The sequence below is a fragment of the Mirounga angustirostris genome, unplaced genomic scaffold (genome assembly GCF_029215605.1).
Source record: "Mirounga angustirostris isolate CCGP_5_RB_7025 unplaced genomic scaffold, mMirAng1.0.hap1 SCAF_5, whole genome shotgun sequence".
Lineage (NCBI taxonomy): Eukaryota > Metazoa > Chordata > Mammalia > Carnivora > Phocidae > Mirounga > Mirounga angustirostris.
In genome coordinates this window covers 142,008,185-142,021,283 of record NW_026991713.1, presented here as the reverse complement: position 1 = coordinate 142,021,283, position 13,099 = coordinate 142,008,185, and the positions used below count along the sequence as shown (strand labels likewise).

General features: G+C 52.4%; 1 protein-coding gene across 7 annotated transcripts; it reads right to left on the bottom strand.

The window, feature by feature from the left end:
• Positions 1-821: 821 nt before the first annotated feature.
• Positions 822-13,092, bottom strand: ZNF213 (zinc finger protein 213). Of its 7 annotated transcripts, XM_064592425.1 has the most exons (9): positions 12,612-13,092; positions 11,809-11,995; positions 9,785-10,011; positions 7,306-7,933; positions 5,181-5,693; positions 4,336-4,459; positions 3,859-3,929; positions 3,528-3,651; positions 822-2,512 (listed from the first exon to the last, which is right to left on the bottom strand). In XM_064592425.1, the coding sequence occupies exons 5-9, from the start codon at positions 5,577-5,579 to the stop codon at positions 1,779-1,781; spliced, it is 1,452 nt and encodes a 483-aa protein (XP_064448495.1). In that variant the 5' UTR covers positions 5,580-5,693; positions 7,306-7,933; positions 9,785-10,011; positions 11,809-11,995; positions 12,612-13,092; the 3' UTR covers positions 822-1,778. The 7 variants fall into 7 exon arrangements, with proteins under 7 accessions (XP_064448495.1, XP_064448494.1, XP_064448496.1 ...); XM_064592424.1 differs by having other exon boundaries at positions 7,306-7,878; positions 11,809-13,092; XM_064592426.1 differs by lacking the exons at positions 11,809-11,995; positions 12,612-13,092 and having other exon boundaries at positions 9,785-10,367.
• Positions 13,093-13,099: the final 7 nt, after the last annotated feature.

The following is a 13,099-nucleotide window of genomic DNA, read 5'->3' as shown; positions in this document are numbered from 1 at the left end:
TCACAGACAGAAACCCCAACTGGAGTCATCTGTCCACAATGGGGCCCCAGTTGCTTCATCCAGGAAATGGGGTCCATCATAGCGAGCTCAGGACGAAGCAAGTGTTAAATGGGGGGCTGGCTGAGGAAGGGCCCTGGAGCCAGAGAGACTGGCGCACAGACTAAGGGACAGAAAGTTCTGTCGCCACCTGCCCCCACCACACTATAGGCAGTCCAGTGAGGCTACTACCAGGCAAACTGGGAAGGGCTCCATGGGGATGTAAGGACCTCTGACCATGCACCCACCAGCTCTGTGCAGGCTCCAGTCGGAGGCCTTGGCAGGCGAGGGGTGAGATGTCAAGGGCTGGGTGGGGAATGGGCAGGGTCCATTCTGACCCAGGAGTCCACTCCCGCTAAGGGATCTGAGCAGAGGGACCAGCTTAGAGTTCTGGATCTCCTTGAGCAGCAAGAGCACACCGTGCCCCCCACCAGTCACCCCACACCCAAGCCTGTTTCTTCAGGTCGCCATTGAGGAGAAAAGGAGTGGCCTGGCAATGACCTGCTCAGCTCCCGCGTTGTCCTGCCCGGTGGCGAGGGGTGCCTCCAGCTGTCCCATCCTGAGCTGCCCCTGGTCCACAGCTCACACTGGTTGACACAGGCCAATGAGAGTCCTGAGACTCACTGCTGTTCTTTGCAGCCCAGCCAACCTGGAAGCCAAGAATGTGGCTCCACCTGGTGACGACCCAGCACCAGTACCCCGGGCAGCACCAAACCAGGAGGCGGAGAGACATGAATTCCAGTACCCCCACCCAGCAACCACATTAAGAACAGAACAGCCTAGAGGAAGTTTCCGTTATTTATTCAACATCTTCTGCTGCCCGTTTGAGACCAGCAGAGCTGAGCTCCTTTGGAGAGCCTGTGGTCTGTCCCTGCAAATGCCCATCTGCAGACAATGCGGACGGCACCATGGAATGCAGTGCTTAGGGAGTCAGCGACAAAGCGCTAACAGAGTGCTAGTGTTAAGTATCACAAACCCCACACCTCTGGAGAGGGGAGCAGCGGGGAGCAGCCAGCCTCCACCAGCCCTGTCCTTGGTCTTCAGTGTGGGCTTCCTGTCCCTGGAGCTGCCCCCACCCACACCAGATTGGCAGGGGTCGCTCTCAGGGACTCGCTTGGGGGCAAGTCAGCTTCGAGCAGAGGCAGGCAGTTTCCATGTCTCCAGGCGGGGCAAAGTGGTCACGGCCTGGAAATGGGGAGGGATGGGGCTGGAAAGCCCGTGGCCACACCCAGGACCCAGATCCTCCCAGGGATGGGCTGTCCCTCCCAGAACCCAGAAGCATCCTGCAGGTCAAGGCCTGTCCTCCACACCCACCAGAAGGCACAGCTTGGCAGGGCAGAGGGCCCGGCCCACGGACTCAGCTGACATGGCCGGCAACAAAGAGCCATGGGGCAAGCAAGGCCGGGGGGTGGGGGACCCCAGGCCCTGCCAGAGTCCTCACACTTCCCTGACGCCCAGGCCTTTCTCCCACGCTGAGGCCACGGGCCAGGAATGTGCTGGGGCACCAGGAAGCCAAAGGACAAGAGAAACCCGGGAAGCAAGAAGGGGAATGGCCGCGAGGTGGTGGGGACTTTCCATTCCCTGGGAGTGTAGGCTAGGCCTAGGGGCGAGGCGGGGCAGGCAGCCAGGATGGAGGCCGCAGATGGGGAGAGAGAACACCGGGGGCCTGTGGCTGCTTCGCCCTGGGGACACCATCCCCCCCAGCCCCCACTCCGGGTTGGCCGCAGGGCCCTCGCCAGCCCTCAGCCCACAGGCTGGGCCATCTTGGCGTGCAGGCTCTGGTGGGCGATGAGGTGGGCGCGCTGCTTGAAGCTCTTGTCGCACTCGCCGCAGCCGAAGGGCCGCTCGCCTGTGTGCACGCGCCGGTGGTCCAGCAGGTAGGAGCGCAGCGAGAAGCTCTTGCCGCACTCGCTGCAGCCGAAGGGCTTCTCGCCCGTGTGGATGCGCTGGTGGTCGGCCAGGTAGGCGCTGCGGCTGAAGCTCTTGCCGCACTGGGAGCAGGAGAAGGGCTTCTGGCCCGTGTGCACGCCCTGGTGGCGCAGCAGGTCCGACGAGCTGCGGAAGCTCTTCTCGCACGCCTGGCACTTGTGCGGCTTCTCGCCCGTGTGCGTGCGCTGGTGGCGCGCCAGGTCCGAGCCCCAGCGGAAGCGCTTGCCGCACTGGCCGCAGCTGTGCGGCTTCTCGGCTGCCAGGTCTCGCAGCGGCCGCCGGCGCGCGGGCGGCCGCCCCCTCCGCGCCCCCACCGCGCGGCCCACGGGCGCCCCCGGCCGGGCCTCGCCGTCCCAGGCCTCGGGCTCCTCGGGGTTCCAGGACACAGTCACGTCGCCGCGCCCGCTGCCGCCGCCGCCGCCGGCCTGGCCCGGCAGCGCCGTCACCGCCTCCTCCAGCCCGGATCGCTCGCTTGGGCTCTGGAGCCCCACACCTGCAAGCCGAGAGGGGGCGGCCTCTTCAGTTCCGCTGGGTTCCGGGACCAGAGCTGGGGCAAGGCAGAAACAGGACTCAGGTCCAGAAAGCCCAGGGCGGCACAGGACCCCAGCCTCAGTTTCCTCGCCCATAAAATAGGGACATGATAAACTGCTGACGGAGAAACACTTCAGAGGCAGAGGCCTAGGGTCCATCTGGGCTGATGCGCTGCATAGACACTTACTAATTATACGCCCAACACTTCCATGCCGTGTCCACACTGGCATCCCATGTCCCACCCTCTGAACCTTGGCTATTCAAACTCCAAAACTGAATAAATTCAGGTAGTTTGCAAGTTATCCAAACCCTCAGTATTTCTTACCAGAAACTGAGAACCTACATGGGTTCAGCCAATGTGGCTGCTCTTATTCCACAAGCTTTTGTCCCTTAAACTCAACAACAGATTTGGACAGGGAATGATCCCAGCCTGCCCACTGTGTCATGTGGATTAAATGAGACGATCCCCAGACAGTGCTCAGAAAGGCTCTAATGAAGAGAGGAGCTCCAGGAGGGAGGCCTCCGAAGAGCAGAGCCCGGGCCTTGGCACGCGGACAACGGGTGTTCTGTCAACCCCTCTTCGTGGGGCTAAGGGGACCTCACAACTACTGTACAGAGCCCCAGCTCAGCCCCTTCAGTGTCCGTTGACCTCTCTGAGACTCAGATCCCTCATCTGTGAACCGGGACTACACCTCTATGCAGCAGGTTGTGAGAATCACAAGAAAATGCCCGTATGAGAGCTCAGCACAGTGCTGACATGTTGCAAGCACCCATCTTATGGTAACACACACTCAAAAGCAAAGAAAAATGAACACTGAGACAAACGGAAAATCACCCAGGGCTCTTGGAAAAAACCAGCGAAAGCCCACTTTCCAGCCAGCTAAGGAGGGGATAGAAAGACTGAGGATTCCAGCAGGGACATACGGGGGTGTACGGCCTGCTTGCGCCCACCCTCTGTCACCGGGACCCCCAAGAAGGCTGTTGCTTCCAGTTCAGAGGAGCCAAGGACCCCAAGGGCACCCACTGCTTACCCAGGGCAACATTCCGGGAGTTCTCTCGCTTTATGTCCCAAAAGAGTTCCCTCTGAGCAGGGTCCAGAGACCCCCACTCTTCCCGGGAGAAATAGAAAGGAATGTCTCCAAATGTCACAGGTCCCTAGAATGAGGTTTAAAAAAACAAAACAAAACACACAAACAACCTGGCTCAGGACTGCCACTCTGGACTCCCCCTTGGGATGGGGAACAGGATACGTCCAGGCAGGACCAGGATGGATGGAAGAGGCCTTGATGAAAAGACAAGGCCCATTTTAGGGACTCGACAGCACCGAGGGCCTCAGAGGGGACAAATGGACTGGTGACTCACATGGGCCTCAGAGGTAAAGCAGGTATCGGTTGTCTCTCTGGTACTCCCTTCTTTAAGAGCAGGAAGCTGGGCTGAAGGAAAAGAACAGAGGTTCACAGAGACCAGCCCAGGCCAGGAGTGAGCTCTCACACATGTACATGCACACACATTCCTAGGCTTCCTACAACAGAAATACCCTTTCGGGGGCGCCTGGGTGGCTCAGTCGCTAAGCATCTGCCTTCAGCTCAGGTCATGGTCCCAGGATTCTGGGATCAAGCCCCGCATCGGGCTCCCTGCTCTGCGGGAAGCCTGCTTCTCCCTCTCCCACTCCCCCTGCTTGTGTTCCCTCTCTCGCTGTGTCTCTGTCAAATAAATAAATAAAATCTTTAAAAAAAAGAAAGAAAGAAAGAAAGAAATATCCTTCCTGCTACCCTGAGGGCAACGCCCTGGAAGGACCCAAGCCCCTGCTCAGTGATCTGTGCCTACAAGCTTACTCACCACCATGGCTGTGCTGCTCCCAAGGTACACGTGGCCAGCTTCGTGCCCCCACCTTCATGGGAAGCCCCTTGGCCTGGGGTCCCTGGACTGTAGCCTCAGGTTCCACGTCCTCTGAGGGCACTTCCTGTGCAGGAACCACAACATGCTCATCAGCACCGAGACCAGATGGGGGAGACAGAGCTTAATCCCTGGGAAGGAGACACAGGACACGTCCCTCAGGATGCAGGGGGGTGGGGAAGGAGATCCACATGGGGTCCCAGAAACATCCAGAGGAGAAGGTGACACCAGGCAGTGCTGTGTGCCCACAGACACTCCCTGATCAAGCATGAGGCAAGAACAGCTCCCAAAGGCCAAATCACAGAGCCACTTAGTAAGGGGGTGTGGGGGCAGACCTCCATGCCAAGGGCGGAACTCCACACCCCAGCCACTCATTAGCACCTTCCCCAGGGTCAAGAATCCAACACCCCACAGAGAGCAGGGTTCACATGGACAGCTACCTTCTCATACCTACTCTGCTGCTCTCATTACACATGACTGTATCCCCAGGGCCTGGCCTACAGCAGAACATAAAAAAACATTTGCAGAACCTGTGTGGAGCTACAACTGCCTTCCTGGAACATGCCCACTTTGGTCCTGCTGCTGCCCTCCAAAGCCACCAAAAAGAAACCAGATTCATTTGGACAGTGTCTTCCAGAAAGGCAACACTTGTTATGATGCACTCCTGTTGATGCTCCCTCTGGCTCTGCACCCCCACCACCCCTGGAGGACTTGTTTATATGGAGATGGCCACCTCTCTTCAGCCAGGTACCAGCCAGGTGCCTCTGGGTGTGGGAGGGGACGCTCACCTGCGGCCATGCTTTCACTGGCTGTTTCTGCAGGACCTCCACCAAGGCAACGGCCTCCTCGCCACTCCCTGGACACCGCTCTCGAACCCAGTCCTGGACGCCTCCGGGCAGCACACTCAGGAACTGCTCCAGCACCAGCAGCTCCAGGATCTGCTCCTTGGTGCGCAGTTCAGGCCGCAGCCAGCGGCAGCAGAGCTCCCAGAGCTGACTGAAGGCCTCATGGGGCCCGCCCACATCCCTATAGCAAAAATGCCGAAAGCGCTGGCGACAGACCTCAGAATCCCTGTTGTCTTCTTGCTGGGCAGAGTCCTGCTCCCAGGAGGAATCTTCCACCTTCACAATCAGCAGCCCTTCTCCCTCCCCAGGGGCCTCGTCCTGAGGCTCCAGGGGTGCTGCCATTCCCCTGGCCTAAAGCTCAGGACTGGTTGGCCTCAACCTTGGCCTGGGAGCCTGTCCTTCAGTCTCCCAAAGGGATCCCCTGTGGCAGCCAGGTGGACATCTGGACACGTATTCCTGGGGAAAGAGCAAAAAGCAGGAGGGGGGCAGTAAATGAGCAAACACCGCCAGCCTGCTCCTGTCCTTTCCTGGCCCTGAAGTCTTTTTTAGGCTCTTCCATAATGCCTTGCTCGTGTGACTACAAATACAGGTCTACAGCCCCTTATTCTCAGCTTTAAAATCCAAAACTGCCAGGTTTTTACTACCTGGCCTACTGATGTGAGCATATTCATAATCTCCCTTTATCTCACTTAACATAAATGTTTCTATGTTTTACAGCAAAAATATTTATGTATTTCTTCAGCTTGTAAATATTCACCAAGCTGTACTTACCATGTGTATTTCTGTATGCGTATTACACTTCAGTAAAAAAAAAAGGTAATTAATACATTTGATTATTGAGTATTGCTGCAGATTCTGCTGGTGGAGTTACTTGATATACCATGTGTACCGTATTACTTTCGTCAAATCTGAAAACTTCTGAATTCCAAAACACATCTTGGCCCTGGGGTGTCAACAAAGAGCTCACAGACACCAGGCTAAGCCATTTATCCACAGGTACATACGAATGAGTGACACATATTTGTACCTTACATTGCTACTCCTTACAATAGTCCTGAAAAGTATATATTTTGAAATCTTCTTTAATTGCTCTTTTGTTTCAACAAAAAAAGTGACACAGACCGTTATAACAAAAAAGGCAGGGGGACTTAATACAGAAACACATAAAATAGAAACTCCCTTCCAAATGCAGTTGCACCCCCCCTCCATAAACAGTATGACATGTGACCTCCTGGACTTTTCCCTGTCCATTCACTGAAAATGTATCCATAGAAACGGGAAAAAATAAGTGTTTTTGTGTGTTTTACATAAATGAGGTCTTACTGCACATACTATTTTGTATCTTGCTTTTCCACCTAACAATGCTTCTTCATTAGCCACTCTGGGAGATTGCACGGTGTGGATGCGCTCCAGTTTCTTAACAGGTACCCGAGTGAGGCATTCAGCTTGTTTCCAGTCCTTCTCCACTACACACTAAGCACTTTACTTTATTCTTCCACTCCTCACAACACCCCTGAAAGGTACGCGCTCCATTCTCATCCTCCAGTGACCGAGGAGAAGGCTCCGCTCGGACAGGACCAGGGACTCACCAGGGTCGCTCGGCAGGACGCGGCGAGCGGGAACGCGGACCTGGCCGGAGCACCGCGCTCCGACCCCAGCAGCCTCGCCTGCGCTCAGCTGAGAAGCGGCGGGCGGGCACGGCGGGAGCAGGTGACCCCACCCCCAGCACTTCCCAGCAGCGCGCGCCACCTTCGGCCTCTGTCTCGGGGCGCTGGCCCCTGCCACCCGCAGCCCAGCGCTGGCTCTCGGAGCTCCGCGTCGCCAGTCCCGCCCCCGAGACACACACCGCCCACAACTGCCCAGGCGTTCCTAGTTCCGCCGCCAGCTCCCCGCGCCGGAAGTTCGCGCGTGGCTCGCCGGGAAACAACACAGCGCATGCGCCGCAGCAAGCACTCGAACTACACGCCCAGAAAGCCCTTCGCCCATTGAGTCCGCCTTCTCCCTGACGGATAGCCAATGAACGGGGAGAATTCCTAGAGTTGGCCAATCAGGAGGCAGCGGCGCCCACCTGTGCCCCCAAGCTGAGGTTCGCTTCTAGACTCGTTCTTTCACATTTCTCTGCCCTGCTGGTCCGTGAAGGGCGGAAAGGGAAAGCCAAGGCTGGTTTGTTGGGCCGACACGGCGTCTGGCCCAGCTACGAGTAGAGTGCGCCATACGCCGGAAGGGATCCGCTGAGAATGGACTCTTCCTTCCGCCTCCGGTTCTTTCCTCGAGTGGGTGGAGGGCGGAGGGCCGAAGGCCAGCGCGCTGCTCGGCCCCGGGATACTAATTTCCAGCTTCTTGGCCCCGCCCTCGCCAAAGTCTTTAGCCGCTCCTAGCGGGGCGTGGAGCCTCCTGGGAAATGCAGTCCAGTGAGGGACGCGGAGCCTCCTGCGGCGAGTCTTCGCACCTCGGCCGAGGCCGTGCGGCAGGACGCGGCCCACGGGGACGCTGACCCCGGGGAGCCCCCCGCTCTCCCACCGGCAGCTTCCTGTGCGGGCCGGCGGCGTCCCTGCTGGGGAGCTCTGGGTTCTCCTTTCCATGCATTTGTACCTGCTCCCACACTCTACTTTAGTGCAGATCTGTGGCTCCAGATCTTTTCCTGAAATATGAAGAGCTCTCTTTTTATTTGTTTTGATTATGCAATTATTGCATGCCTAGTGTAGAAAAAATTAAGAAGTATGGAAAATTATAAAGCTATCTATATCCACAAAGCTAGCACCCCCAATATGCTCAAATGTCGCTCCCTCCAATTGGCTTTTCCTAACTCTATATACGGCGCCTCCCCCCCTCCCCCCCGCCCCCCGCGCCCCGCCGCCATACTTCTGCCCTACCTTATTTTTCTTCCTTTTATCACTACCTGACACACCTACGTAATAATTGTTCCCTAATACTGGACTGTAAGCTCGGTGAGGTCAGCGTTTTCACTGCCCTACTCCTAGCATCTGGATTTGTGCCTGGCACAATATTTGTTGACTAACTGAAGGCAAAAATAACTGGAGGTAAAAAATATATTCCTAATAAGGTCATTCCGAAGTGAGTGATATAGGAAAGACGTTAGGGTTTGAAGCCCACGGCCAAGAAAGATCTCTTGAGACATCTTTGGTGCAAAAAGGTGATTTTATTAAAGCACAGGGACAGAACCCGTGGGCAGAAAGAGCTGCACCGGGGTCATGAGGAGTGGCCCATTACATACTTATATACTTTCAAGTTGGGAGGTGGTTAGGGATAGCATAAGTCTCTAAGGAATTTTGGAAGCAAGGTTTCCAGGACCTTGAGCTGGCTAGCTATTTTTGGGAAAAGGTCATTTATGACCGTCTAATAAAACCTTGGTCATGAGACCCTTCAGATGTATATCGGAGAGCCATATGCTTGGGGGATGATTGCCAACACGTACCGTGGGGGGTTTAGAGATAAAGGAAGTTCCCAAAGGAATTTTTATATGTTAAAGTAGACTTACAGGATCCTGGGGCGGGGGCGGGGGGGGGGTGCTCAGGCTAGGATTGCCTTTTGCCCTTAGCAAAGTCTTAACATTGAGGCAGTTGAGTCCCTAGAGGAATGTCACTCTCCCTGTTTCAAGGACTTGTCAGTGGGCTCTAGAATCTAAAGTAAATTTAATAATTTTTTCTTCTGCCTTTGTTTCCCACACAGTGAACATTATTAATATTTTAGTCTGTTTTTACACTTCTATGTCCATGAATATTTCTTATATAAATTTGAATAATTCTATGTAAGTAATGTTTTGTTGACTCAAAAGTCTATCAAGGATATCTCTAGGGCGCCTGGGTGGCTCAGTCGGCTAAGCGTCTGCCTGCAGCTCAGGTCATGATCCCAGGGTCTCTTGCTTACCAGAGCACAAGCAGGGGGAGCAGTAGAGGGAGAGGGAGAAACAGGCTTCCTGCTGAGCAGGCAGCCATATGCGGGGCTCAATCCCAGGACCCTGGGATCATGACCTGAGCCAAAGGCAGATGCTTAGCCATCTGAGCCACCATAAATAAAGGTGCCCCCATAAATAAAATCTTAAAAAAAAAAAAGGATATCTTTCTATATCACCATGTATAAATAAAATGCATCTGTTTTGCAGGCTACATAGTATTCCATAGTATGGAAGTTCCATATTTTATTTAAAGTTCCTTACTCTTGGACATTTAGATTGTTTACAGTTTTCTGTATTTGCAAGTCATTTATACAAACACCCACCTTCCAGCATTTGCTTGAACAATTTGCTGGAGGGCATGAGTCCTCTCTGTGAACACTGGTGAAGTGGATGCTCCTGGGCTCCCTCCCCTCTCTCTACTGGCCCCATGGAGAACTACACAGAGAAAAAGGAACTTGAAAGCCCATTTTTCTAGGTGTGGACTTACAGTGTTCTTCCATCCCCCTCTATTGGCAAAGACTAACATCAAGTTGGCTATCAAAGGAGAAAGGCTCTAGTACCACAAAGCGGGACAAAATGTGTGTATTGTGGGCCGAGAAATTATTAGTAAATTAATAACTGGCACACTTACCATATATTTTATTGGGCACTGCCGGTAGATGACAAGTTATTTGTATACAATGACTTGAAATTGACCACCCAATAGCTCTTCTTTTCTTTCTGAAATTATTTAAGTTTGTTTTTCTAGCTAGGAAATATAGTCTGTAAATAATAAAAGTCGAGATTTTCTTTCCAGAAGATTTATATTCATTTCCAGAATTTATACTCATTATTTCCTTAGTCTCAGTCCAGAATTCTCTAAACAATGTAAAAAATTGAGGACAACAGGTATTATTGTCTTGCTTAATGAAAATACTTTTAATGATTTACAATTATCCATTGTTTGTCCCTGATATATATCCATGCTCATATTAAGGAGCATCTATTCTCATTTGCAGCAAAAAGACTACTAGCTGTTCCCCAATATCGGTTTTCTCCTTTGACAGTAAGAATTTTTCAGTGGGCACAAAGCCATTCAGAATAAGGAGTAGGGGCGCCTGGGTGGCTTAGTTGGTTAAAGTGTCTGCCTTTAGCTCAAGTCATGATCTCAGGGTCCTGGGATCCAGCCCCATGTCAGGCTTCCCACTCAGCAGGGAGTCTACTTCTCCCTCTCCCCTGCCCCTCCCCACCCCAGCTTATGCTGTCTCTCTCTCAAATAGTCTTAAAAAAAAAAGAATAGCGATTTCCCAGCCTCTCCTGCAGTTAAGCATGGCCATGTATTAAATTGAAGGCAATGAGATGTGAGCAGACGTGATGTATTTATCTTACTAGAAAGGGGTGGGTCCTGTCTTCCTATTCTCTTTTTCCCAGCTGCTAACAGAAATTTGGATATAGTGGCGTGGACCATGCAGATGAGAGTAACACTCAGAGATATCAAAGCAATAAGACAGAAAGTGCCTGGATTCCTGAAGATTGTGGAGCCACCAAACTAGCCCTGGATTTATACCCACACAGTGATGTGAGAAAGAAATGGGTACCAAGTTTAAGCCACTGCTATTTTGAACCTCTATTGTAAACAGAGTGTATACCCTAACTAAATTACTACCTAGTAAGAGTTTTTTTTCATTAAAAATAGAATATAAAGGGGCGCCTGGGTGGCTCAGTCGTTAAGCATCTGCCTTGGGCTCAGGTCATGATCCCAGGGTCCTGGGATCAAGCCCCACATCTGGTTCCCTGCTCAGCAGGGAGCCTGCTTCTCCAGCTCCAGCTCCCCCTTGCTTGTGTTCTCTCTTTTGCTGTATATCTCTCTGTTAAATAAATAAATAAAAACTTAAAAAAAATAGAATATAAGGGGGGCACCTGGGTGGCTCGGTCAGTTAAGCATCTGTCTTCCACTCAGGTCATGATCCCAGGGGCCTGGGATCCACCTGCGATAGGCTCCCTGCTCAGCGGGGAGTCTGCTTCTCCCTCTCCCCCTGCCCCCCCTTGTGCTCTCTCTCTCGCTCTCTCAAATGAATAAATGGAATCTAAAAAAAAAGAAGAACATAAGGGGTACCTGGGTGGCTCAGTCAGTTGAGCAACTGATTCTTGGGTTTTGGCTCTGGTCCTGATTTCAGGGTCATGAAATCAGCCCAGCATCGGGTTCTGTGCTTGGCATGGAGTCTGCTTGGGATTCTCTCTCTCCCTCTGTCCCTCCCACTTGTGCTCTCTCTCTCTCAAATAAATAAATAAAGCTTTAAAAAATAGAACATAAAAATATTTATTTTTATAATTTCTCTGGTGGGATATTAGATATTCAGAATTTCCATGTCATCCTGACTAAATTTTGATAGTTTTTTCTAGGAAATCATCCCTTTCATCTACAACTTCAAATTTATGAAGATAAAGTTGTATGTAGTATTCCCATTTGATTAAAATTTTAAAAATCAGCATGTATGGTTAAATCCTACTCCTTGTTTTGGGATCCTGAGATAGCACTTGAATGGTGGTGGAGCAGCAGGCTAGGAAGAGCCTGGGTCCCTGTTGACTTTGTGGGTTAGGGCTGCCACACCAGTCCTGACATAGGCTGCCTACCTCCAGCCCACCTGCACATATTATCTTGAGATATACACTTACATCTTGGTTAAGATCCTGCTATTTTGGGGGCGCCTGGGTGACTCAGTCATTGGGCATCTGCCTTCGGCTCAGGTCGTGATCCCAGGGTCCAGGGATCGAGCCCCGCATTGATTGGGCTCCCTGCTCAGCGGGGAGGCTGCTTCTCCCTCTCTCCCTGCGTGTGTTCCCTCTCTCGCTGTGTCTCTCTCTGTCAAATAAATAAATAAAATCTTTAAAAAAAAAAAAAGATCCTGCTATTTTGGATCTCTGTTATTTGTAATCCTAACTGATCCACTGCCTCACAGGGCTGTTATCAGAATTAAATAAATGAGAGAATACAAGTAGACCACTGAGCCCAGCACTAACTCTTAACACACAGGAAGTGCTCAATAAAGAGTGACTAGTCCCAGGGAGTTAGGTATTGCCAGGAACCTGTCACAGGGGCATGCCCACAGGAGCATAAGGTACATGAGAAGCTGCTGGATTTAGGCCCTCCAGGTATTTTTTCCACTTTCCCCTGAACATTTGAGTCCAGCTTGTTCTGGTCAGTGGCCTGTTGGGTTGTAGTATTAATCTTCAAGACTAGCCTCGAACTTTGTTAGTTGAAAACAGAAAAACTGGGGTGCTCTAGGAGGTGACAGAGTTGCAGGCCACGGAGTGCTGTCTTTGCAACCGAGGCAAGGCAGCCTGACTGACCACACACCACAGGCTGGCAGAGGAGCGTGAGGATGAGGAAGGTTGGATCATCTTCATAACCTCCCTTTCTCCACTCTCCGCCATATACCAAGGAGAAACCTCAGCCCACAGTCTCTGGCAAGTCTCACCTTCTAGCCTCCCCTTCTGCAGGCACCTCCCACCAGAGGTGTCATTTCAGCTCCTGGTACATCAATCTCTTCCTCATGGCGGAGCCTTTATTCATTCTGCTCCCCTTGCTTGGAAGGTTCTGCCCCCAAATCCTTGTAAAACAGCTTCTCATCATTCTCCAAGTCTCAGCTTAAATGTTCCCGCCTTGAAGGGGCCCTCTCTGACCGTCGGTTCCTAACACCCTCCATTGCTTCACACGTTCCTTTCTTTCTGGTATTTGTCACTACCTGAAAGCAATGTTTGTGTCACTTATCTGCTTATCAGTCTCCCTCACTAGACCGGAACCCCGTGAGGGCAAGGATCTTGTCTGGCTTTGTTATCGCGTATTCCTCATCGTTTAGCAAAGAACCTGGAATGCAGGCATTCATTTCGTATTTGAAAAACGAATGAGTGAATGCAGCAAAGCCCATACTTAACGTTTCCCTGCCCTTTACCTCCCTCCGCCCGC